The sequence below is a fragment of the Perognathus longimembris genome, chromosome 5, assembly GCF_023159225.1.
Source record: "Perognathus longimembris pacificus isolate PPM17 chromosome 5, ASM2315922v1, whole genome shotgun sequence".
NCBI lineage: Eukaryota > Metazoa > Chordata > Mammalia > Rodentia > Heteromyidae > Perognathus > Perognathus longimembris.
Window position 1 is genome coordinate 37225416 of NC_063165.1, and position 27824 is coordinate 37253239.

General features: G+C 38.2%; 1 protein-coding gene across 3 annotated transcripts in view; it reads right to left on the reverse strand.

The window, feature by feature from the left end:
- Window positions 1-5316: 5316 nt before the first annotated feature.
- Cd47 (CD47 molecule) overlaps window positions 5317-27824 on the reverse strand; it is a 50931-nt gene continuing 28423 nt past the window's right edge. Inside the window, exons 4-11 of one of the 3 annotated variants that reach the window (XM_048346560.1) lie at window positions 20184-20291; window positions 18977-19069; window positions 17516-17608; window positions 16001-16093; window positions 9647-9678; window positions 8291-8315; window positions 7623-7655; window positions 5317-5561 (exon numbers count right to left, since the gene is read on the reverse strand). In XM_048346560.1, the coding sequence (XP_048202517.1) occupies window positions 5557-5561; window positions 7623-7655; window positions 8291-8315; window positions 9647-9678; window positions 16001-16093; window positions 17516-17608; window positions 18977-19069; window positions 20184-20291 (482 nt within the window). In that variant the 3' untranslated portion in view covers window positions 5317-5556. The remainder of the gene's footprint in view (window positions 5562-7622; window positions 7656-8290; window positions 8316-9646; window positions 9679-16000; window positions 16094-17515; window positions 17609-18976; window positions 19070-20183; window positions 20292-27824) is intronic. The other 2 variants (XM_048346561.1, XM_048346562.1) reach the window with 2 other exon arrangements.

The following is a 27824-nucleotide window of genomic DNA, read 5'->3' on the forward strand; positions in this document are numbered from 1 at the left end:
CCCTTTAGTCTTGGGTTTTAACTTGTCAAAAAAGCTATGACAATCAATTAAAATTAAGTGCCATAATTTTGATTTTTGCACAGGGTCTCCCCATTCTATAGGAAAGAACAACTAAAGAGTACAGGTATGTTGTTTGCTTAGGATACAGTAACCAGAACCCAGACCTCTTGCTTTCCCATGTGCTATATTTTTATTTATTTTTTTTCAAATTTTTATTATCAAAGTGATGTACAGAGAGGTTACAGTTTCATACATTAGGCATTGGATACATTTCTTGTACTGTTTGTTACCTTGTCCCTCATACCCCACTCCCTCCTCCCCCTTTCCCTTCCCCCCCCCCCTTAGGTGTTCAGTTCACTTTCACCAAACAGTTTGCAAGTATTGCTTTGTAGTTGTTTGTCTTTTTTTTACCCTGTGTCTCTCAATTTTGGTATTCCCTTTCAATTTCCTACTTCTAATACCAGTATACACCGTTTCCAATATACTCAGATAAGATTACAGAGATAGTGTAGGTACAACCACTGGAAGGTGATACAAGAACATCATCAATAATAGAAGCTACAGATACAGATGGGATGTTGAAAGTAATTACAACTGTGATATAACAATCGTTTCCATAACATGGAGTTCATTTCACTTAGCATCATCTTATGTGTTCATAAGGGTATAGCTATTGGGCTCTTGTGATGCTCTGCTGACTTACCTAAACCTGTACTAATTATTCCCAATAAGGGAGACCATAGAGTCCATGTTTCTTTGGGTCTGGCTCACTTCACTTAATATAATTTTTTTCCAAGTCCTTCCATTTCCTTACAAATGGGGCAATGTCATTCTTTCTGATAGAGGCATAAAATTCCATTGTGTATATGTACCACATTTTCCTGATCCATTTGTCTACTGAGGGGCATCTTGGTTGGTTCCAGATTCTAGCTATGACAAATTGCGCTGCGATGAACATTGTTGTGCTGGTGGCATTACTGTGATTTTGTTTGTGGTCTTTTGGATAGATACCCAAAAGTGGGGCTGCTGGGTCATAGGGGAGTTCTATATTTAGCCTTCTGAGGAATCTCCATACTGCTTGCCAGAGTGGCTGAACCAGTTTACATTCCCACCAACAATGAAGTAGGGTTCCCTTTTGGCCACATCCCCTCCACCCTTGTGCTATTTTCATAATGCCATTGGAAAATTAATTGAAAGGTAGTTATTAACTACACTGGACCCATTTAAAACTTTTAACTAAAATGCTACCTCAGGTGAAAGTTTATATACTGGGCATCACACTCTAAAAATAAACATACTTAATCTTGTAAGTCATTCTTTGCATCCTTACATAGTCCATGGACAACTTGGAAATAACATTAATAAATTAACTTTCTCAGATATGCACTTATAGTCTGTCGTCGCAATAGAAATAGCCCAACAAAATAGCTTAAAATGTTTTATTAAGTATATATAATATTACAGGGTAATATTTACAAAGTTATGTTTTTTTAAATAAAAAAGTATCTTGGCAAAGATTGCAGATATTCAAAGCTTCAAACAGTGATAAATTGATTTAATACATATTAAAAAAAAAAAAACCTTTAACGGCAACACAGCTGTAAAACAACTTTGGTCTTTAAATCACTGCAAAAAATGGCTACTGACAAATAGCACACCTTTAATTGCTATGAAAAAGGCCCCCAAGGGGAGCTTCTTACACATAGCAACACTGGAGTTCTGTCTATTATTTAGAATGGTTAATGGATATTTATATGATGGGGATCTAATTCTCAACATGGCTTTTTGTAAATAATGCTTTGCTTAATTAAAACAAAAATGTCTTATTCTCTCACCCATCACATTTTAAAAACTTCACGGATGCCATCTTTCAGAGAGGTTTATTCCACACACATCTTTGTTCTTTCTTTCAAATGACTAGATCATAATTAAGAGCTACCTAAGGTAAAGACAGGAAAACTTCCTGGGTATTGTCCATCTCTTTATATGTAACTTGGACCATCCCTATTTGCCACCGAGAAAGTGACTTATGAGGACCCCCCCCCCCCCCCGCCAAGAGGTGATGGCAGTTAAGTGACTTTGACACAAATGTAAAACTTATATTTTTATGATCCCTCAGTCAGAATACAATAAAAAGAAAAAGAGTTGTCACACAATTACTTCTCCTGTTTCCAGCAACAGGCAAATAAAGGGAATTGTATTTCCATTGCTGTACCACTGACCATTATTTATGACCCTTTTGCAAGACAAGACAAGTCTAGAGGTGATAAGTTTAATTTTTATTAATGAGATGCAGGAATAAACATCACTTTTTGAGCTTTACCAGCTCAAATCACAATTTGGTTGGTCACTTACTAAATTGATTATCATGTCTTAAGAACAGCAATATTCCTTATTATGAGATACCCCATTATTTTAATTCTGACATTTTAAGGACTTAAACAGAATGAACCTAAGATTTCCAGCTTAAAAAAATCATTACCTTTTAATGTTTTCAGAACTTGTGGTATTTGTCAAAAAAGAATACTCTCTAGCTCACTCTATGAAAAATAGTGAAAAATCTAAACAAAGCCAGTTCTCAGCCATCATATTTATGCATTGAGTTTCTAAGGTATACATACCATGGCAAGAAGAAAAGGGGGGAGCTCTTGCTGTAGAAAGAACTTTAAAATTCAGTAAGAAGAGCAAGACAAAAACCCAATAAAGCTAAGCAGAGATATATGATGTACTAGGGAATGGTAAGGGAGAGATGAAGGAGATCGCTAGACAAATGTGGACAGACTGCAAAGGACAGCCAGTGGGGGAGAAAGGGCTGGAGAAAAATGTGATTTGGTCCAAAAGGCTGGAAAGGTTGCTGCAGAAAGTGACAAATGGTATCACTCTGTACTGTTGTACAAATGGAAAAAGCATAATAAATAAAAACTGAATGAAGGAGATGACAGCCCAAACTGGTATCAGCGACTGAAAAGTATATTATGGGGGTAAAATGGATATCAGATGCTCAAAACACTGTTAGCCATTTAAATTTGATATGACTAGAATCGGCAGTTATTATGAGTCTGATTTAAAGAGAATGAACTGGCCCAATGATGCCCAGGGAAGAGGTCTCCTGTTGCTGTGGTTCCTTATCCAGAGAAGCTAACGAGTAAGGGCTGATTTCACATGGCACTTTCCCTGCTAGCTCTGGTGGCATTGTCTAGGGCAGTGAACGCCTCAAAAGATAGGCAGTCCCAAGGTGATCAAACCAGATGGTCAGATCCCAAGACTGAACCCCAAATAGTTTACTGTGTATTAAAATGTACAACTTGGGGCTGGGGATATAGCCTAGTGGCAAGAGTGCCTGCCTCGGATACACGAGGCCCTAGGTTCGATTCCCCAGCACCACATATACAGAAAACGGCCAGAAGCGGCGCTGTGGCTCAAGTGGCAGAGTGCTAGCCTTGAGCAAAAAGAAGCCAGGGACAGTGCTCAGGCCCTGAGTCCAAGGCCCAGGACTGGCCAAAAAAAATAAAAATAAAAAAAAAATAAAATGTACAACTTCAGTTCATAAAAAATCGGACTACAAAGGTTTTCATACCTTTCTTAAGAGACTATGAATTTGGAAGTTTTTCAAGTCTATCTGTTTCCCCCAGACCCTTTTCTTTAATCAAAATTGACTTCTAAAGTAACAAACAATATTAGGAAAGTGTAAATACTTTCAGAAGGAAAAAGAGCAGCAGGAGCCATGAGATTTGTATAAAGTAATACCATCTTTCTCTCTATATGGTAATATTTTTGGAGAACTACATACTCAGGGAAATTTTTACATATATTTTTTTTTTCTCCAAGAAAAGTTGCCTTGATAATGTGTTCAGTTTTCTGAGAGGCCTAGCAGGTCTTAAGTTTAGGTTTGCCCTAGGCAAACCACTTGGTCCCACATGAAATATGACAATAAGTTTGGCATTCAAGAGGCACATGGAAACATTCAATGGACTAAGAAAGAACTGTTATTGATCAGTGGTTACACTTAACCACAAATATGAATGTCTCATTACACAAACAGGAACAATTGCTAGTAATTTTAGAGGGCACTGGTGAGCAGTCAAAAAGCTTGACAAATTACCTAGACATTTTAAAAAGTTTTAAGTGATCAAATATTTGCATCAAATATACTTCCACCCAATAAGGACCTACCTTTGTGTTTAAATGTATTTACTAAAAGCACGAAGTTAGCATCTGCTCTCCTGTAGGTTCGCCACTTAAACAAAAGATGCTCGTGCCTACCTTACACATGTGCACGTACAAACACACACCCACAAACAAGGTAAAAAACGAGTGCTAATCATCTAAAGTACTCCAGGCAATCACAACGGTCAGAACGCTGATTTTCTTCTAACTGGGGTAGGAAATAATGGTGGTTTTTTTTTTTTACTTTTCATCCTTGGGAGAGGGAAGCAAGAGGTGGGAGACAGGAGGAAGGGGATGAGTGTTCTTCATGCAACAGAGACACAACAAGAGTGAAGCCACCCTCCCAGGGCTGGCTAGGGCCTTGGTGGAGAAACACATTATGTAGCCATGCAGGATTCGCAGGGTTCGGATTTCAGTCTTGCTTTGTCATGCCTCCGATCAGAAAAGAAGTGAAGAAACACTGTAGAATTTTTTTTTTTTTTTGCCTTCAAAATCAGAGGAAGGGAATACATATGTTACAACCATAGCTATTTTTTGCTGAAAAGGATGAACACAGTGCTCTGAGAACAAGCCAGCTCCTTTCTGCAAGGATGCTATTGCATCACTGGCCCATGTTCAAAGAAGAAGAAAAAATAAAGGTGCTACATCTCATACAGCAGAAGCAAGTTAACAGGGCGACAAGACAGGGTTCAAAGGGTTGTGTGAATCAAAGGAAACCACATCTGTCAACCAAAGTATTCTGGATCTGGGAAGGACACGGAATGTCAAAGGGGGACTCTATGTGAATGGCAACCCCCAAGAATGAATACTACTATCTCTAGCAGTATCACAGCACACCCAGGCATCATACAAGATGTTCCCAAACCAATTCTTGTCTTTACTTGAAGTTACTATTCCCCTAACCCAGAGTGGCAGACACATTATTTAGCCAGAGCTTCTGGGGACCTGAGTTTCAGGAAGGCTTGATAAGAGCCACTGTTTTTCATGGAAATCTCTGGGTAACCCACCAGGTCAGTACTAAGTAATTCTTAAGCAAAACCAATTTAAACCTAGAGCCCAGAGACCCCAGGATCTGAAGGGAATCATTCTTGGAAGTTGCCTCATCTATTTCTGCCCCTAATTGAATAAAAAGTATCAGAAGACTGGATATCAATTGGGCACACAACACGGATCATAATTCTTTTATTAACTAAGTGACAGTTTCTTTGAATATAAACAACTGTAATAAGCATTTAAGGATCAATGACTTATGTTCTCTCATAGATGAAAACCAGTTACTTTTTTGTTTTCTTCTTTTCAACAGTGACTCATCAAGGCCATGGTACTTAAACATAATTGTATTCCTTCACATTTACGGCTTCCAAATCAGAGTCCACCACTTCACTTCAGTTATTCTGGAAAGTGGAGAAATGAATATATTGTAACTGTTTATGCCTTTCCCCAAAGAAGAAATAGATACATTTTTAAAATTTGGAATTGTTTCAATTTTAAAACATGTATCTGCCATGATCTAAGACAGAAACCATTCAAATCATTTGCCTTTTTGGTTTTGAAAATATCAATGCCAAGCAAAGTGAAAAATCAACAGTCTGATAACGTTGGCTTGTTAGGTATGCTAAGGAAAAGCTAAGAGATGCTAATTTTCCAAAGCAAAAGATACTGACCTTTGAGTAATATTTGATCAATGTCAGTTAATATACATAAAACAGACATACGATTAGGTACAGGTGAGAGAGAAAGCACCTGGAAATGTACCCTGAACCTTGCTGATTAACTAGAGAGTTGCACTATGAGCACCAAGCAAGTGTCAGCAGAAACAGCTCAACACACAGATGTTCAAAAAATAAATGCATGCCAGCTAAATAGTAGCAAAATCAAGGGCATTTCAAAGGTCATCAAAGACTTCAAATGTCATAAACAAACAAAAATTTAAGGCAAATGGCTTTATTAGACCTCCTAACATAGTGGTTCAAACACTTTACAGAAACCACATCAAGGTAAAGGAGCAAAGAAAGAGGCACTCCAGGTTCTTGTCATGTTTTTCTGAAAAAGAAGTTTCTTCATACATCTACAGAAAACTCACACTACCGTAGGATAAAAACAACAAAGAAGTTGAAAACTAGATGCTGGGTGTAAATATGCATAAACCATGCTGTAATTCTAGATAACAATACTTAAAAACGTTTTCAATTCATTTCCACTAAGCACACTATTTTTTCTTTTTTTGGAATGCAGTAGCTTGAATAACAAGATGTGAATTTAAACACTTATTAGAACCATGGGATCATGCTGGGACTCCTGAACACATGCCTGAATATTGTTTTACATTTAGTTCCCCAACACATGATCCAAGAGTTCTGAATCTTATGCAAAAATTAATTGCACTCTGGGGGACAAAGCCTCTTGAGTTGACCGTTTCCTTTTGTTAAAGAGGTGAACACAGAGGTCACAACCTTGCAAGAGTAAAATATAAAGCAAAATGTTTACAGGAGCAAGGAATGACTACCTAGTCGATGTAGCAGGTATAAAGGAATTTTGAAAATGAGACAAAACTTCCAACTAAATGCCAGTGGATCTCAAGAATCATAGCATGGGGCTGGGGATATGGCCTAGTGGCAAGAGAGCTTGCCTCGTATACATGAGGTCCTGGGTTCGATTCCCCAGCACCACATATACAGAAAACGACCAGAAGTGGCGCTGTGGCTCAAGTGGCAGAGTGCTAGCCTTGAGCTAAAAGAAGCCAGGGACAGTGTTCAGGCCCGGACTGGCCAAAAAAAAAAAAAAAAAAAAAGAATCATAGCATGTTAAGAAAAAATCAACAAGAATGTGAGCACTAAGTATCTTAGAACTGCATCTCTCTCTTCCCCTCTTATTAACTAAGTTCCTGTTTGGGAAAGTAGAGAGCAGACAGGAAATTACCACAGCAGAAGAAACCCTGTCAAATGATAAAGATTAATGCCATATTATTATTATTTTTAAACCTGTACTGGGGCTTGAACTCAAAGCCTGGGTGCTATCCCTGAGCATTTTCACTCCATGCTAGTGTTCTACCACTTGAACCAAAGCTCCACTTCCAGGTTTTTGTGAGAATTGAAGATAACAGTCTTTCTGCCTTGTCTAGCTTTGAGTCATGATCCTCAGATTTCAGCCTCCTGAGTAGCTAGGATTACAGGCGTGAGCCACTGCTGCCTGATGGTGCCAGATTATCTTGTGCCCTATAGAAAGCATCTGGAAATCGTTTTACCCACAGTGAATCTCCGCTGGTGACTGAGGAGAGTCTGACTTGTGTAATATAGTCTGGCCTACTTTACTGCCAGTTTTTCATCTTTTAGGAAATGTGAACTTTTATGATTTGACAGTGTTCCTTTCAAGTCATACATTCAAGAAGCTTTCTGCTGTCTTTCCAATACCATTATTTCAACCAGTCAATAATCACAGGTGCAGTTTATACTTACCATCGTTCATCATTCCTTTTGATTCTTTAAATGCTATGAATTAGTAACAAGCCAAGAAGGAAGTTAGTAAGGTGACATGATTAGAGAACACTTCCAAAATAAACACATATAAGCAGCAGCGTAATGCCAGCTATCTCACAACTCTAAAGCTCAATTCCTTTGAAGGCCACTTTATTACAAAGCATTTCTATGGATCTTAGTCATAGCCACAAAGGAAACACACTTAGCTGGGAATGCAGATTTCTATTTGCATGGACAGAAGGCAAAACACATTGGTTTCACTCTGTGGGATAGACTGTTTCAGCCTAGAATTTACAAATGAGAAATTTGGAAGGAGCTGGGCCTTCCTTCCCCGGGGTGCCCTGCCTTCCCCTGGCTACTATCAAGGGCAAAGGTCTGCTGGCCCAAATAAGCACTTGGCTAGGGTAAGGAATTACTTACAGGGTAAAGAACAGTGTATTTTCCCTGGAGGTGATAACATTATAAACCCAATATTTCTAATTCCTGATGAATAATCAAAATCAGAGAGAATTTTTTTTTTTAAAGAAACTCCCAAGTAGATTCTCCCCAAGGCATAGGTGAGCATTCTAACTTCTTTGAGGGCTGGTTCAAATTATGATCTGATATAGGATCAAGAAGAAAATATAATTTTTATAATAATCACATACCATTAAGGGGTTCCTCTACAGCTTTCTGGAAAATATTTAAAATATATATATTTATGTATAACAATAAAAGTATATATTAATGTAAAACAAAATTTATGGCATATCTTTTTAATGCTAAAAGTAATATATACTAACATATAAACTAGTAAGCCCTATAGTAAAACTAATAAGGTGGAAACCAAGCTTGTCTTCAACTATTTAATAGTTTAATAATGACTATATTATTCTTTTCATATTCTATGCAGAATTTCCCACCCCACCTTCTCCTCTCAGTTAAAGAAATCTTAACTTAATCCTCCAAATTGTAAAGTGCTAACATGCAAACAGCAACAGAAATACATAAATCAGTTAAATAGGAGTGGAGCAAAGCAGAATCATTTTCAAGTTATGCAAACTGAGCTCAGTAACAGGAAAAGAATACTGTTAGGCTCTAAAGGTCCAACGGCTGGATTATCTCTAAGGCACTGTGTGAATAACTATGTGTGACTAACATAGCTATGGCACCAATCCACAACAAACGGCTGAGGTGACACTCAGGCAGCCTGTGTCAACCTACCCACTGGGTGTGCCCTCTGCGGCTTTCTATAGACTCAAAGGTACTTCCTGCCACAGACTCATGGCTGGTTCCAGACACATCTATTATCAGTCATTTCTAGGAAGCCAAGTAGAACAGTCTCTCCTCTTCAGTGTAACATAGCTCTTAGGCTTGTCACCGTGATGAGTCTATATTTATAATGACTTTTTCTCTTCATTTACCCTCTCAATTTGCTCCTTTTCTTAGAACTGTCTCAGCGAGGTATCCAAAGTACAGTAAAATATGCAGAGAAGTTTTCAGGAAGAAAAACTGTTTCCAAAATAGGAGTGGGGAGATGATTCATACTTCAGAACAATTAGCAATATTTACATTTATTTTATAGACTACGATTTTTAGTGAGGTCAGTTTACTATAAAGTTTATTCTTCACTGTCAATGCTGAAATTTTCATTGGATATAGTCACGTCAAGTGCATCCCGCACATAAGGAAATGTATTGGCATTATTCCTTCTTCTGAATTTCAGTCCTGCTGATGAGAAGTTGCTAAATTCTTAAGGAATTACTCATTCCATTCCACTAATACTTAAGCAAGCAACCCTAAATTTTAAGGGAGAATTGGACTCATTCATGTAAAGGTCATGAAATGTCTTAAACACTATCTTAATTTGATCTTACACACTAAACAGAGAGAAGCAGTTTAATCTTCCAGTGACCAATCTCGCTCTGATCCAACAAGCAATCATCCTCAATTCATTTATGACCAATTCTCACTCCACTCTGTCAAGCAATCATTCTCAATTCACTTTATAAATTTGAACTTACCCTTGGAGGTTGTATAGTTCTCTGATTGGAAGCTGGTGTAAATAAGAACAAAAATTTAATGAGTAAAAACAGGTTAAGACAATATCATATTTGGTTTTAACATAAAATATTCAGGGAAAAGACTAGACGGTGCCATAGACTCTGCTGAAGGAGTTCTTGCTTTGAGCAACTATTCAAAAATAAAGAGTATTCGTGACTGTGACTATAAGTAACCACTTGTTATATACCCACACCCATGTGTGTATTCTGCATCTCTCCCTATTACACTCCACCTAGGTGTGGTCAGAATGTGGCAATGATTGACCTCTCTCTCCTACCCCTACCCCCACTGCTCATATTTCCGGTGGCCCAGATTTTTTCTCTTTTCTTTTATCATCCCAGTTTTCAAAGCTCTGGATAGCTAATAATCTAAAGAAAGTATCATATCCTCTGTGTTTCAACAGTTCTCAGGCATCCAGCCCAGCCACAACCAAGTCTTTCTGTGTCTTCCTCCTTAGCTATCTGAGTTTTTCTTTCACTGCTTTTCAGTGAAGATGAAGGAATACAGGGCATAAACAAGGTGACAAAACAACTACTTTAACTGTGTAGCACAATTACTTCCTTACAAGACTAAGACACGGCCCCTGAGCCACTGAAGAATCCTTAATGCACAGATCAGAGTCCTACAGACAGGAAAATACCATCAACAACCTTCTCAGAATCACTCACCAACAATGTTGTTATACTGTATTGTTCTAATTTATTTTCCTTTTTGGCAGCACTGGGGTTTGAACTCCAGGCTTTGGACTTCCTATTAAAATATATATACCACTTGAGTCATACTCAGCCCTTTATGCTTTTGCTATTTTTCAAATAAAGTCTGTAATTTTTGCTCAGGCCTGCCTTAGATTTCAATCCTTCTATCCCACCTGGGATTGTAAATATAACTGCCATTGTCAGTATGGGGACAGAGATGGAGTTTCACTAACATTCTGCTCACGCAGGCTGGCTTTGAACTTGCTTCTGATGTCTATCTCCCTAATGGCTGAGATTACAGGGGTAAACCACCCTGTCCAGCTTAAGATTCTTCTGCTATGCAGACTCTTCCCACCCAGTTACCTCTTTTAGTTTAAGAAACCCTACTAAAATATTTAAGAATACACATGCAAATAGGAACCAGCCAGGGAATATATAATACCACTAAACAAGAGATGGGAGCAAAAGCACAATCATTTTTAAGTCATGCAAATTGAACTCAAGAAACTAGAAAAGTATGTTATGTTTACTAAGTTCTACTGTAACATAAACTGGCAAGAAGACATCCTAGTTTGCTTGATCAGACTAATACAGGCTCAAGACTACTACTTCCTGGTTTTGTCTACATGTTTTTTTTTGTTTGTTTGTTTGTTTTTGCCTTCTACCATTCCCACCACTCATGAAGCTTCTAGAACTGATGAGAAACAGGGTAGGCTCTGATCCAAAGCCAGCCAGTCTATGGACTTCCTTGATGAGGTTCCTAAGCAGGAAATTGGAACCTGAAGAGGAGAAACAGAGTGAAGACTAGACAACTGATGATAGGAGGGAAGGTGCAGAAGGAACAGGAAGTAAGCAAGGGGAGCTAGGAGCTCAGAGATAAGAAAGACTTCTGTCAGTGAGAAGACCTGAAGAGAAGAAAAGACAAAGTGCAGAGGCTGAGCTGGCTGTCTACCCTGCCTACCTAGGGAAGAATCAAAGCAGAAGATTCAGTAACACAACTGCCAGAAGAGTATCAACCAGTGACAGTTACAAGGGCAATCTGATCACATGGTCCTGACAGGGTGCTGGTCTCTCTCAACTCCAAACCATGTTCTGTCTCACACAGTGAGACCCATTTATGTGCAAACTCTTAGGCGATCTCCGTCTCTGTTAGGGCCTTTAAATGAAGAGCCCTCACTGAGAATACGTTGGGGAATGGTTTGTTCCTTGGATTGAACATAAACACAAACTCCTTTCGAGGTGGGAGAGGGTGATGTGGGTTTTAACTCATGCTTAACACGCTCATGAATAGCCCAAGCAGAGTTAGAGAATGGTTAGGGGTCAACAAGACAGTTACCATGTTAATACAACTTCAGCTAACCATGCCTGATAGCTAATTATTATAAAGGAAAAGAGAACTGAATAGCTATCTCAATTTCTGGTTGGTAATAGGAAGGGCCAGATATCAATATTTTATAGGCATACAATTATTATGAAGCGCAGTCATGTGACCTTCCTTTCCTCCTAACACTGTATGAGAGATGGCTTCTAAGTTCCATCTCTCAGTCCCAGAGAATGTCACCTTTGCTAGCCCAATTAACACAAATGATCTGTGGGCTGGGAATATGGCCTAGTGGCAAGAGTGCTTGCCTTGTATACATAAAACCCTGGGTTCGATTCCCCAGCACTACATATGTAAAAAATCGCCAGAAGTGGTGCTGTGGCTCAAGTGGCAGAGTGCCAGAGTGCTAGCCTTGAGCAAAAAGAAGCCAGGGACAGTGCTCAGGCCATAAGTCCAAGACCCACGACTGGCAAAAAAAAACCACAACAAAAACAAAAGCAAAACAAAACAAAAAACCAAAAATGATCTGTGAGGAATAGTGAGTGATTCAGAAGGACACCAACCAGTTGTGAACATTTAAAAGTAAAAAAAACCCTCAACACTAGAGAAGTTAAAGTTCTCATGAGTTAATTTTCTCCAGTAGGGTAAGAGCCCCAAGAGAATGATTTGTCTGTTGCTATCATGGGGCTAGGCATTGACAGCTATAACTTTGTTTTGTTTTTTGTTTCTTTAGTATTGGTATGTGAACTCAGGGCCTCGTGCTTCCTGATGGTTCTGCTTGAACCATGCCCCCATAGCTTTTCTGTTTTAGGTATTTTTCAGATAGGGCCTCAAGCCTGGTACCTGCCTTGGACATCAATCCTCCTAACTATGCTTCCCAAGCAGCTGGGATTATAGATGCATACCATACACTTGTAATATTTGTTGAGATTACTTTTGCCCAGGCTGACCTTGAACCATGATCCTCCAAACTCTGCCTCCTGCGTATCTGGAACTGCAGGTCCATACTTTGTAACAAGGCTTTAAGCATTCCATATAAACTTATTTGCAATTTTATGTGGTTTTCTTCAGACAGCTAACCATTTGATCACATACTACCACAAATATTTTTCTAGGTTTCCAATTCTTCAGAAATACTTTTGGTAGTGATAAACACATTTACTTTCAACAACAACAGGCAAGAAAATATATATGAATACATATCTACACCACATATATGTATATTGTTTGCTATGATTCTGTATCACTCTCAAGTATCTGAGATGTTGTAAACTGGGTTCTGATTGCAGTCGGTTGACTGTATGAAAATATTATTGTAAGCCCTTATGTGAACTAAGTAGCAATGTCTTTAAGGATGAACAAATATTAAGTCAACAATCTATGTAGGCCCCCTATATAAACCACAAGCCCAATTTGTAGTACATTTTAGTCTTTCATATGCTCACACATTAAGTTTTGCCCAGCCACTTAACTCATTTTATAAAATTAGGACATTTCTAGTAAGAAAGAAAACAAAAGGCAATACAATTAAGAAAGAAGGAGGCCACAGGAAGTCAAAGTCAAAGTCCTACTCTTTAAAATTACAATTAAGGTGATAAAATTACGCTTAGAAGTAATGAGAAATGTAAAACTTAAAAGTTCTCATTGGATAGCTGGGTCCTAACCTCTCTTTAACTCACTTCAAAGAGAGATCTAGGTTTCTTTGTTTCTTAAAAAAAAAACCCAAACCTGAGAATTTTGTTGTATTTAAATCAATGCACATGCATTTCTGTAACTTCATCTGCAATGAGTGAAAATTATTTTGGAAGCACTTACAACTTTTACTTCCTGGTACAAAGCTCAAATTTGCAATCTTAATGTTACATATTTATATTTGCACCATCAGATCAGAGAAGCAAGCACATTAATTTTCCTAGTCTACCATATTACATAAAGAGCAGCTTTCCTGTACCTGTTCTCTTCTCACCTTTCAACTGACCGAAGGCATCTCTCTGCACTCTGGCATCAGACAAGTTGATATGAAAAGTTAATTTACATATCCTCAAAAATGTCAATAATAGTAGACTAAATTCTTAACTTATATAAAGTATATATAATAGATACTAAATCATGATAAAGAAAAAAAATTAGGGGTACTTCTAAGGCTTTCATTTATTTTCATTTTGAACAATAACATCTGCAGCCACAGTGGTCACATTCCTTAGGGATGTAAATGATAGAGGCAGTCCATCAAGGTCAAGGAGTAAGGTCAAAGGGCAGTCATATTCTCAGCCCTGATGGCCCACTGTGCTGACCATCACTCTTTGCCAGACAGGGAAGGCATGGAGAGGCACGAAAATAAAGGAGAGGCATTCCAAATAGTGAGAGAAAATGACCAGGTTGCTGACCATCAGCCAGAGAGGCCTCTCTCTACTTCATCAGCTTTACAAATCCTGCAGGTCACACACGGTTCTTAGGTATTCAGGGGAGCAAGCGAGTCAGCAGCAGCATCCTTACAGACCAGACACAGGCTGATTGGGAGAGTTGACGAAAATAGAACCTATCTGCATTCAAGACGCTTCCTATCACTACCATGGAATACCACTCTGCTCCAGATGTCTTAGCTGTGTTTTAAAGACTTCTGTGACATGAAATTAGGAACTTTCACTGAGCAGCAACTAAGGCTCAGGAACACATGCACTCTAAAGATACATAGTTTTGGTTGAGTGCTTTAATTGTTTACCTAATAAGCGTGAATTAAAAGGAGGAAATATGTAGCAGAATCAAACTGAATTATCAGTCATTGAGAGGTAAAATTCAGAAACAAAAGTAAGATCTCTTTGAAAAGTCATCCTATGGAAAATTTCTTGACTACAAAAATTTAGGGTTTTTCATTAGTTTTTAGAAATACACAGTAAAGTTAAGAAACATACAGTAAAATAAAGCAGAAATGGATTTAAAAAATAATTTCATGAACTTGTGACTTTTTATTATTCTGGTAAATGATGGAGTTGCTTTAGAGTTCAGTTTACTTCATAAAAATATTTTGAAGAGAGATTACTGAATCGGATTGTTAGGAACACATTAGACAAGACAACATAATAGTTTCAGACACTAGAAAAAGCATCTACTTCTCTCTATAGATTCAAAAATAAAATTATGAAAAAAAATCTGCTGTTTGAAAACTGACAGCATACTAAGGTTAGAGATAATGAAGTGAATTCTACACTTTGTAGGAATTGACTTCCAAAGTGTAAAATCATTTTTATTTATTTTTTACTATATCGATTTTAACTTTATGTTTTCAAGTCATGCCCTGGAGGTCACTGCTCTTTAGCTTAGCGGAATGACAGATTTTACTATCCAATTCCTATCTCCTTTGGTATTGTGTATGAACTATGTAGAGAAACTGGTTCTGCTCAGGAGCTCTCCCATAGAAATTAAAAAAAAAAATTAAAAACTCGTTTCTAGTAATTAAAATGAAACATTAAAAAAGATTGAACTTCAAAAACAAAAAAAACCACAGGAAGTAAAATTTACAGTTATACTCTCTAAGTATTACAATTAAGGCTACAAACTTAAACTTGGAAATAATGTGAAATGTGAAACTTGAAATTCTCATAGTATGGCTAGATCCTGAACACTCCTTGCTTTCAGAACCTTTTCTACCCTGAACTTAACAGTAAAAATTCTATACATTCTAACACATAAAGCCAACCTTTTTCTTCAGGGGTTTCTGGTTTGGTTTCCATGTTTGTTTGTTTTGATTCTGTTTTTGTTGTTTTCTGTTTTGGCGGTACTGAGCTTAAACTCAGTGCTTGCTAGCACTGTATGGTTCTGCCTAGAACCATACAGGTAGCCCTTTTTGTTTTAGTTGTTTTTCATCTAGATTATTCACTTTTGCCTGGGGCTAGCCTCAGATGATTTTCTAAAGTATGCTTGCCAACTAGCTATGAGTATAGAGGCACACTACCATGTCTGCTATATTTATTGAGGTAGGGTCTTGTTAGCCTTTTTCTCCTGCCTGGCTGTGGGCCCATGCTATCTTTCCTAATCTCCTCCTCAGTTGTTGGGATTACAGATGTGTGCATCAGCATGCTCATATGCAATTTCTTTTAAAACAGGTTACAATTTAGACTTTTCATTAATTCATAATCATTTTACCCTCTTTTATGACCTCCATTCTGACTTTATTTTCTCATTGTTAGAGCTATCAATACATTTCTTTGGGATTAAACTGGGAAAAACCTACAAAAAGCATTTCTAAGTTATATATCTGAAATTGTCAGCAGAGGATACTGAAAGTAATTTTGACTTACCCACAAACTTCATATAAACTAGTCCGAGTAATTCTGCTAGAGCTATGATGCCCAAACCTGAAATCAATAGTGGGCCATGCACTGGTACACATGCTGTGGAAACAAAGGAAATCTCTCATTAGAAATGCTGATAGAACACTTTAGCAGTATCAACAAAAACTAATATTAACAGTTCTTTAGTTTTGGTTTGTTTTTTTATCGTCCTAGGGATTGAAATCGGGGCCTCTTCCATGCTGGGCAAGTGCTCACTCCCCTAATGAGCTACATCCTCAAGCATATATCAAGCTTTAAGGAGAGGAAGCCATGTCTTAGTGACCAATAAATAAAAATGCTCGACATCTACAGATAATAAAAATTATATTCATTATTAGCTTCAGCGAAATAATTCCACATTATAAGAAGTAAGTCTTCCCACTCAACAACTTACTGGACCAAGACAATAAGGTGGAAAATCATGTACAAAGTCCAACCTTCCAATCAACTAGAGCCTGGATATTTTAGAAGTTCTTCTGTAAATACAGGAATAACAGTTTGGCTATTAGAACCATCAGCCCACAAGCCAAATATAGCCCACACTCTTCAAGCAACGTAGAAACCGCTGCCCTCTCTGGGGAAAAGTGGGTTAAAATAGAAAAGCCCACCACATCAAATGCTGCAAGGTGTGTGGAGAAACAGAAATTGCACCCATTTTGGGGGTAGCAGCAAATGGATTTTGGTAGTTTACTACAAAACTAAAGGTGTTTGGTACAGCAATCAGAAATTGCAGTGTTTGGGAATATACCCAAATGAGTTGAAAATCCATATTCACTTAAAAACTTGTTGGATGGATGTTTATGAATGCTTTATTCATGGTCACAAGAAACTGAAAATCACTAGGATGTTCTGAAGTAAGTGACTACATAAGCAAATTAATGGTAACTTCCTACAGCAGATTATTCAGCACTACAAAGTATGTGAATAATCACAATGTGAAAGAGACACAGAAGAAGTTGAGATTATTTCTAAGTAAAAGAAGCCCATGGAAAGCTCATATAGACGGTATGAGTCCAACTCTGAGACATGTTGGAAAGTGTGAAACAGTGGGGACTGTAAATAGGTCAGTGTTGCCAGGGGTTTATGTGAGACAGAGATAAAAGTGGAACACAGGACTGTCAGGGCAGTGAATCCATTCTGTATAATTCTAGCCGGTGGGGGCTGGGGAGATTGTACGTGCCATGTCAGTGCCATGTCACTGACATACAATGGTTCCATATTGATAAATGTACCAGTGGTGTGAGATGTTATGGGAGGCTATGGCTGTGTGGCATTTGAGAAAGGAAAGGGTGGGAGAGTACAGAAATCCAGGTTAGCTGTGAAGGTAAAAACTGCTCTCAAAAGTCTATACATGGAAGAGGAGGACAAGGAGAGAGGAAGAAGAAAATAAAAATAGAACGGGGGTGGGGTGGGGTGGGGTGGGGAGGAAGGCTCTGTCCAATAGAAATCAAAATTGGGCCTGCAGAAGAACGTGACTCTTACCCAAGATACAGAGACACAATCCAACCACAGCAAGCACATAGCCCAGCACCTGAGTGATCAATATAGCAATGGTGAAGGAGGTCATCCCAAAAGCTGCAGGAAGGAAAAGAACATTAGGGAAGCACGAGGGGAATATTGATGAAGTAGTCAGTCACTCCTGCTTGCGTCTGTGACAATCAAGGTAAGATCCTATAACCAAAGACTGGCTGCAGCTTCTTGTCAGATGTTAAAGGTTTTTCTAGTGCCCTAGCCCTTCTAATCAAGTGTCTACTCCAGTTACACTCGTGCAGCCTTTTACTGTCACAGTAACTGAGCAAGGACTGGCAGTTTCTGCTCCAGATTGGAGAACAAAAGGCTGCAATTGACCATGTTTGTGTGTGTTTTCCTTCATGAAGGGCTCTTGGGCCTGGCTTCTCCTGAGCTCACAATGTTGGTCTGGTGGAGAGAGTTGTTAGCAAACATGATTGTGAACACCATGACCACTATTTTGTTCAGTCAGAAGGTCTGGGATCTTATCATAAATTGGCTGGACAGCAAGTTACCTACAGACTCTAAGACCCACTATTAGGTGGGATTCTTTGATAATAACAACAAAAATGTTAGGAGTTTATTCTTATAATATAGAGATCATAATACTTAATATAGTTAGTATATTCATACTCTTTTTTTGTTGTTCTGTCAGTTGTGGGGCTTGAACTCAGGGCCTGGGAGCTGTCCCTAAGATTCTCCCCCCGCCCCACTTTGAGCCATAGCTCCACTTTTGGTTTTCTGGTAGTTAACTGGAAATCAGAGTCTCCCAAACTGCCTGGGCTGCTTCAAACAATGATCCTCAGATCTCAGCCACTTGAGTAGCTAGGATTACAGGCGTGAGGCACCAGCACCTGGCTTCATATAATCTTTTAAAATCAGTGTCAAGATTTGCCAATAACTAAAAACTATTTCCATGTTTTGTGATTTATCATCCATTTTGTAGAACTAGTCTTTCACAGCGAATTAGCAAAAAAAAAGAAAAAGTGCTTAAAAAAAAGAGAACACCTGTTACTTGTCAAGGGGCTTTCACTGTGGTTATTTCCTCATGTACACATATGATATTTTGATCAAACTGCCCCTCTAAAAGAATGCTTTTAACAACTACTTATAACTACAAAAATGAAATGAGAGCAGCTGATAACCATTAAACACTACACAGCAAACTTTAAAATTATGCCGAATGGCATCTACATAGGAAACTTATTTTCTATAAAAATAATTAACTCTCTTAAAGATTGATATAACTTTAAAATCAATTTGTGTGGGGAAATGTCACTAAGGTTATAATAGACACTCTTTAAATAAACCAACTTTTATTAAGCTTTCATTTAACTTTTATTATACACACACACACACACACACACACACTTTCACCAACAGTGCTATTTTAAAATGAAAAAGGCAGGCAAAATCATGCTGCAAGATACTCACCTGCCATAAATACATTGTACTGAAGTGATACTAACATTCCAGTAGAAATTACAATGAGACCAAGGCCACATGCATTCTTTACTGAATATTCTCCTGTTAATAAATAAGAATATTTTAACATATTTTCTTACCTACTTCCTCTTCTTTGTGAAGTGCAGGTACTTGATTTATTAAATGAATTAATTTCAGTACTAGAATTCTAAGCTATGAAAGGCTTAAAAATGTTTTCTCCAAAAATCCCATAGATGAGCAATTATTTTCAATGATTTAAGATCAAACTAATTTACATGTTGAGCCCTTGGATAGCTCTACCTCCTTCCTAACCTTCACGAATTCCAGATGAGAAGCCTTAGTCATCTTTTCCCATTTCCTTCCTTTGCGATATCCAATCTGTCCCAAAGTGAAATCATTTCTCTTTCAAGCTGTCTTCTGATCTCATCGCCTCCCCAGGTCCTCACCGAATGCAGATGCAAATACAGCTGTTAGATCTATGTTCCTAACCATGATAATTACATAATATTCTAAGGGTTCTTACTACTCTGCATTGCGGCAGGTCTTTCCCTTTCTTTCCAGTGCTCCCATCCTTGTTTCCCATTCATGTTTCCATCCCCCACCTCAGATAGATATCGTTCCCATGGTATTTCCCATTTCCACATCTTGGCCGATAAAGTTTGCCTCTATAGTGGGTTGCATGCTTGGTCTAAGGACATTCATGACTCCCGCTGCCTAGATACCAGAAATATTACCTTACATGGCAAAAGTTGCATCATATGTTGAAAGTTATGAGTCAGGATCCTGAAGGAGGACTTACTCTAAATTAAATAGGTAGCCCTCTTTCCAGTGACAAGTGACCCTGGGAGTGAGAGGCAGAGGGAGATTGGACATAGGCGCACAAAGAAGCAGAGGAGAGGAGGAGACAGTGTGAACACCCGGAAGAGATGAAGCTCTACTGTTACCCCTAAGAAATGCTGGGGAGTATCTGCAAATATGTGAAGCTAGAAGAGGCAGGAAATAGATTTTCCCCTAGATCATGATGTGGAGTGAGACACTGATGACACTGTGAGTTCAGACTTAGGGCTTCCAGAGCAGTGAGATGATTTCTATTGTTTGAAGCCACCCTATTTGCTATAACCTGTTACAAACCTCTGGAAGAACCTCTGATATCAGCCCTGTATCCCTCATCCCTCAAAGTACCTATGCAGCTTACCTGGGATGAAGAGAATGGCTCCAACAATAACAATGGTGGTGAGTACTACTCCAGCAATGAGTAAGAGGATGATTTTCCTATTTGTACGATTGGATTTGTATTTAAGTGCTTAAAAGGAAAAAAAAAGAATTATATAAATATAAACTGAATTACAAGGGAAGCCACTGCAAAGACAAAGGAACAAGTCATTGACATGCATAACCCTGAAGGAACAACTCTTTCTTATCACCAAGACACCTCACGTGTTTTCACATAAGCCAGTGGATAAATAGGGTCATGGCAGCAGCATGGAGGAGGCCGAGTACATAACTGACATGTTTCCTTGCACTTTTCTAGAAAGGAAAGCAATATATAGCAGATTTTGTATGTGTGTGTGTGTGTGTGTGTGTGTGTGTGTGTGTGCACATGTGCATGTACACACCAGTCAAGTCCTGGGGCTTGAATTCAAGGCCTAGGCACTGTCCTTGAGCTTCTTTTGTTCAAGGTTATTGTTCTACCACTTAAGCCACAGCTCCATATCTGGCTTTTTTGATAGTTTTTTATTGGAGATAAGAGTCTCACAGACTTTGCTGCCCAGTCTGGCTTTGAACTGTGGTCTTCATATCTCAGCATACTGAGTGGCTAGGATGACAGGATTGAGCACCCTGGCAACATCAGACTGTCTTAAATGACACACTTATACCTTTTTAGACTAGGTTAGGTTTTCCTGAAGGGGCTGCTTGTGCATTACAGAATACTGAGCAGAATCCCTGGTCTCTACACACTAGATAGTATCCCCCACTTACGGTAATCAAAATGCTGTTAGACATTGTCAGTGCCCCCTGATGAGCAACCCACCCCTTATTGAGAATATAACACTGATACACATTTTGTTGATGGGGAATAGCTTGTTAATTGGCAGAGAATTAAGTTTCTCCATATGTAAAATTAGTAAAACATCTGGAAATAATGAACGTTTTGTTTTGAACAAAACAGAACAAACATGGGAAACATTATCACCTTGTAAAAACATGATGGAGACACATGCTTAAAACTTTCACCTAAAATATTCTAATAAAAATAAAACCACAAACTCAACAGGATTCATCAGTTATGTTACTGTTGCTGATGCTAGGTGTATTGTCAAGTACCCAGTACCTTCCCTGAGGGAATGATGTAATGAACAGGCCTAAGAATATTACCTTTTATTTTCTAGTGACTTTCTTGTTTTCACTGGTATTGAGATTAATTTTTCACCAAGAAATTGTTAGCCTAAAATTGTTAACCTACAGTCAGACTGAGAGGTTGAAACTCTGTTATATACCCATCCACACAGGGATATTCTCCATGCCAGTAATCAATGGCTGACTGGTCTTGAGGGGGAGATATTGCAAATGCTGTATTTTTCCTCTACTAAAATGATGCACAGATTAAACATAGTAAAAATCAACAAATAAACTCCTAAACGATCACCACAAGAATCTATGCATAAGGTATACTATGGGCCTCGGGTGAATATTTTGAATCTCTACCTACTCATATTTTATAACGTCAACTGTAGTCTGCTTAGGAGGAGACAGAGGTCTGAGCAATAATCTTCTGTGACGCTGAGTAACTCACACCCACATGGATCAGAAACGAGAAATCCACGGTAACCAGAAAGCATATGATGAGTTCCCCAAGATCTAGAGTTTGGGTGGCTCCCTCTCAGTCCTATCCCTGCCTCCTTATATGGCATGGTTTTCACAGCTTTCTCATTTCTAGGCTCAGATACAATCTAGCATGAAATTGAATTCACAGATCAAAAGAAGACAGAAAACTTCCTCTAGATGTATGTCACGCTTTCATTGTAATCTCATGTATATTGTTATCTAACTAAAGCTTGAAAGTTCTACAAAAGGTTTTTAAAATAGAAGATATTTCAAATGTACCTCACTATTCAAACAGTCATTAATAACTCTTCCAGGCTTAATTCAATATATGAGTCCTAAGATCAAGCAACAAGAATTTACACTCTAGACTAGTCTAATTTCATGCAAAAGGCTGATTATGCCATTCTTAACAAAAATAAGAGTTTGAACCTCATATATAATCCAATCCCCTTAGGCTGCTAGTATAAGAGAAATAACACCAACCATACTAACAAAAGTAAAATGCCATAAAATCCTACAATCAGCAGTTTCTACCATAAAATGGCCTTTTCCTTTTGAGTGTAAGTGTACCGTCTCTTCAAGGTAGTTTTACATCCTATGGGTTGGTCAATTACTACTTATTTTTAAAGTTATCTTAAACTTTTCCTTCAAATAAGCAGCTGTTGGCAACAAATTTATTAGTGAGTTCAACTTCACTGAAAGAAAAGTCTATGTTTTCTTCAGGAAAGCATTTCATAAGGAGTCTTTTAGCTTGTATTCTTTGTTCACAATTGCCACACTTTACCAGGTCTCCCAGCAAGGATTGGGAAGGTATCTCACAATCTGCACAATTGCCAATTCTCTCAGCTACTCTATGATACTACAGAACCCAGTAAATACAAAAGCTTTTCATTGGTGATCTTTTCTTGTCCTTTAAGAAATGGATTTAACCTTATTTATCAAATTTATTAGAACATTAAGCTCCCCAAATACTTAGCAACAACATAAACATAATTTAATGTAATCTTAACAGCAGTACTTTTTTGGCTGTTTAGCAAGGTTATTTACATAATTTTAACAATCTGCACATTTGTAAAGATTCTGACAAATTATTGAAATCAATACACAAACAAACAGGAAATAAAAGTATTTGTATTGCTAACTAAAAACCTTTAGCCTTAGTGCTGTCTGACACAGGAACATCAGAAGACACAGTATGATATTTTAGTGTTTTTTTGAGAAAGGGTCTTGGTATATACTCTAGGTTGGTCTTCAACTTGTTATATAACCCAAGATGGCCTCAAACATGAGATCTTCCAGCCTCTGCCTCCAGGGTGCTGAAATTATAGGAAGGCATCACTATGCCTGACATAATAGGCCATTTTTAAAATATCCACAAATTGGGAATTCTAAAATTTCAATTTTCCTTTTTCCTCCTCCTCCTCCTCGTCCTCATCCTCTTCCTTTTGTGCTTCTATTGGGGCTTAAATTCAGAGTCTTGAGCTAGTTAAGCTTTTTCAATCATGGCTAGAGCTCTACCACTTGGGCCCTACCTCCAGTTATGATTTTCTTTTGCTAGTTATTTGTAGACAAGAGTCTGTCATATTTGTCTGCATGGGATAATTTCCAACTTTGATTCTCAGCTCTCAGCCTCCTGAGTAGCTAGTGTTATAGATGTAAGCCATTAGCACATAGCGTTTCTCTTCTGTTTAAAAATGTGTTAGGTTGCTTCATCGTTCTTTTTCTCCAAATTTCTACCATATATCTATACTGTACCAGACATTGTTATTAGCCCAAATTAAAGAACAGGAAGATTTTCTTCAACAATAGTCGATTTAGCACTATTGGGCCATGTGACATCCACTATTCAATGTGTGGATGATGCACAAAAAAGGCAAACAATCTCTTGACATTCATTCTACTGGTTATTTAATGTTGTTTCTTTTGTGCAGGTGGGTGTGTATGAGTCGAAAGCAGTAGTATGGATTTCTAGATCTCTCCCAATTACATAAAAGATGAAGATCTAGTCTAGTCTAAAAAAGTTTCTGCATGTAGCCAACCTTTCAAATTCATGTGACAAAGCAATGTTATATCCCAATGACATGTTCAATGACATGAATGGATAGATTCAAGGTTGATCTGATCCCCTTACGACTGATATAGAGCATACATAGGATAGAAAACAAGCTGTAGCTGATAAGATGTGGCCAAATTACCAAACCAACTTGCAGACAAAATCAAGTTTATCATGTTAAATTTTTAGATACCCTAGAGACTAGATTTGAAAGGCCGACACAGGTCTACTTAAACTGCAGTCTACCTGGCAAAACCCTAAATCCAAGAATTCAGTGCTGTTCAAAAACATGACATTCAGAAAATAGTAACTAAAGTGGTGGAAAGGCTTACCAGTGAGATAAAATGCGTGTCAGATTAAGAATAGATCATAAAGTACTGTTTTCTGATAACTGCAGAAAAACAATTTAGAAACCTTTTGGAATCTATTGAGCTATAAACCAATATTATTTTCAATGTAGGACAAATTACATCTGATAACTTTTAATATCACATTACAATCTCATTTAAAATATTATTTGTATTACAATTTTTAAACGTTTAACAGTCATTTAAAACACATATACACACAAATGAAGGCTTTGTGGAAATGCAATGCTGGAGAAAAGTGAATTGCCAATTACAAACTATCCTACTTGCCTTCTGGCAAGTAAAATCATTTAAAAACAAATTCCATACCCTACCCACTTCTCTGATGAAACCATTTTATCAAAATGAATACTAACTAAACATCACATTCCCTGCCGACAGGACTAAGGAATAAAAATAGCCAGGCTTTGGGTAGCAAGTATTTAAATATAAATGAAGAGAAATGAAATTTCCTTTTTGATCTGGGTTTGAAAAACACACAGGAATGAATAACTCCATTTCTATAAACAAGTGTGACCTACAGTCTGGTTCAGTTCCTTGGACAACCCTGACAGTTGGTAACTCCATGATATACTTCCATAATATGATCAGAATGTGGACAGGACCAAGGCCATCAGATAAGAGTTCACATTAACCTTGGAAACCTAAAGTCCTAATGCTGAGAGTCATCAACTAGGCCACAAAATGATTCGTGGAATTACTATGTATCGACATGTTAAGTTACCTCCTTGGAGACAAACCTTCCAGTATAACTAACTTAGTATATGGCCTTACTTCCTCAGAATAATCTGCTGTTTCAATTCTTTTAAGTGTGTTTCCAGGGCCAACTCTCCTTGGTAAGCTAGGCCTCACACCAGGACTTGAGAGCTTAGTAGAATCTCAAGATTATTGTGATATTTATTTTCTTAGTCACTTTTCTTTTTGCACTGGGATTTGAACTTAGCAGCTCATACTCTACCACATCAATCTTGCTAAACCCTTTTAGCTTATAGGATTTCCTTTTCCAGATCGAATTTTGTGTTTTCTCTGGGGATATCCTTAGACCAGTGTCCTCCTATGTATGCCTCCCACATAGCTGGGATTACATATATGTGCCCTCCTGAACAGTTTGATGGGTTGAGATGAGGTATTGCTTACTTTTTGTTAAAATCTTCCTAGTGTTTGCCTTCTGGGTAGCCAGGATTACAGAGTTGAACCACCATACCTGGCTAGTAAGAAATTATTTCCTTTTACTTGCCAGCAATAATTTCTATAGGAACATCTAAACATTTCTGAATAGTAGCAAAAGCCCTTGAATAATCCTGACGTGGGATGCAAAAGTTAGAAGAGAAAGTGAAAGATGCCTAGAATACACAACTTGAAATAAATTACAACAGTCCTTGCTGTGCATGGTTCTGACATGCAGAAATCCTCGTGACTGTGGTTTAATTAAATAACATGAGTCACCCAAAAAGCAGTCACCAAAATTCAGTAACTGAATAACTGAAAAAAAAAAAAACCTTCTGTGCTATTTTTTTTAGCCCACAAGCCACTCCATGAACAGCCGAAGAGCAGTATGTATCACAGTTACTGATCGGCCATGCCACTTCTTTTGAAGAATGCTGGTGACCAGTCGTTGCACGTCTATTATTCAGTTCATGCACAGACAGCCAGGTGCACAGCCCTGTTATCTCCTTGCCTCCAGTGATAATACATTATCAAAAGAGAAAACCGGGCAAGAAAGATGAAAAAAGCAAAGAACTGATAAGTGAGATTCAGGGGCCAGTGGCTCATGCCTGTAATCCTAGATACTTCGAAGGCTGGAATTGGAGAAGATCAAGATTCCAGGCCAGCCTCGGCAGCAAAACATACTAGATCCTACTTCAACAGAAAGAAGCCGGGAGTGGGCTGGCTCAAACTTCCTGGGAGACTGAGATCAGAACTGTACTTATAGCCCAAATAGAAAAGTCCACAAAACTCCATCTCAACAGAAAGAAGCTGGGACTGGTAGTGTGTGTGCCTCATCCTACCTACAATAGGAAGCCCCAAAGAGATGGATGACGATCCAGGTGCATGTCCAGGCAAAAAGATGAACCTTATCCCCCAAATAACTAGCACAATACAGGGATGGACAGGTAGGTGGCTTGGGAACACAGCAGTAGCACATCCATCTAGCAAGTGAAAGGCCTTGAGGTCAAACACCAGAACAGCCAAAAACCAAAACCAAAACCGAAACCAAAAAACAAACAAGAAACAAGCAAGAATTCAGAATGTGAAATCTGAATAAACCTTAAGTGGAGTCCCAGAAAACTAGCTAATATGGGAAAGTGGACATAACTGTTGCGTCAGAGCCTCTAAAGAGGCAGCCAGAGCAACTCATTGCAAGTGAACTCACTGGCATGAATGAGGCAAGTGAGGGGTGAATGACCAGTAGAATGAAACTGTCTCAGAGGAAGTAATTCTAGCAAAAAGAAAAAACCCAAAAGATACAAGAGCTGGTCACATCAAAGGCATTCCCAGTGTTTTTACTAAGCGGAAAGAGCAAAGGGTAAACTACTGGCAGCGAATCCAAACTTAGGAAGTAGTCTGATAAATTCATGGAGGCACAAAAACAATGCTTGCCCTGTATTCAAAGTTATACAACAGAAATCCAATACTGTTCAAACTATGATTGAGAAAATTCTTTCTTTCCCCCTGGTTTTAATGTTTCAATTTACTGTGTACTAAATATTAGTTTTAACTTTTTTATTTTCCAATGTAGTTATTACTCACAATATGTTGTTTTATGTATCAATAGAGTTTAAATAGCAATTTTTTCCAGTTCATTAGTAAACTGCAAAGTTTCACTTTTGTGGACATGTTCATGATCTCAGTTTTATGCAAAGTAAAACTTTCTACATGCAACAAAAATTCAAGGAAGAGGGAAAAAATAAAGGCCTAAGGCAGAGAGCTACAGAATGTCAGCTAGCTTTCTTTCTGACTAGATCTCAACCTCTCAGGACAAGGTGGGCACCCTTGATATTATCTAACAACCTAAATGACAAAGCCTGTTATGACATTAAAGAATAAGAAAGAAGACCCTGAAAAGCAGCCTGGGACTTAATTAGTGAAGTTACTGTTAGTGGAGTGACAAATTCGGACTTGCTTCAGTTCAGAACAAAAACAAAAGTGTCAGAAGGCAACACTATTGGTTCCGTTTCAGTATTTGATGCTTGCGATATGTGATCTTATTTGCTAAGTGGCAAGACTTGTCTTCAATGTTTGTGAGCCAAAGGCAAAGATATTTAGTAACAGTTTCTTTTAAGAGAACTTTGTTTTCCAACAGTGGTCTGGGGCTTGCCAAGTACTGGCATGTTCCAGAGGCTGAGAAGTCCTCTTGGGTTCTCCCTCAGTAGAGCCAATGGCTGCCTGAGACTCAACGCTAGGCGCAGCTCCAGTGTGAGGGAAGTCTTCTCAAAGGAAGCACTTAATTTGCTCTCTTTAGAGAAAATTTTGCCAAGCATAGGCCTGGCTTTCATATTGGACCACAAAAACATGCAGAGCTAGAAAACCCGAGAGAAATCTGTAGCCAAGGTTGGTCAGGAAAAGTTCAGGAGAAATAGAAATTGCC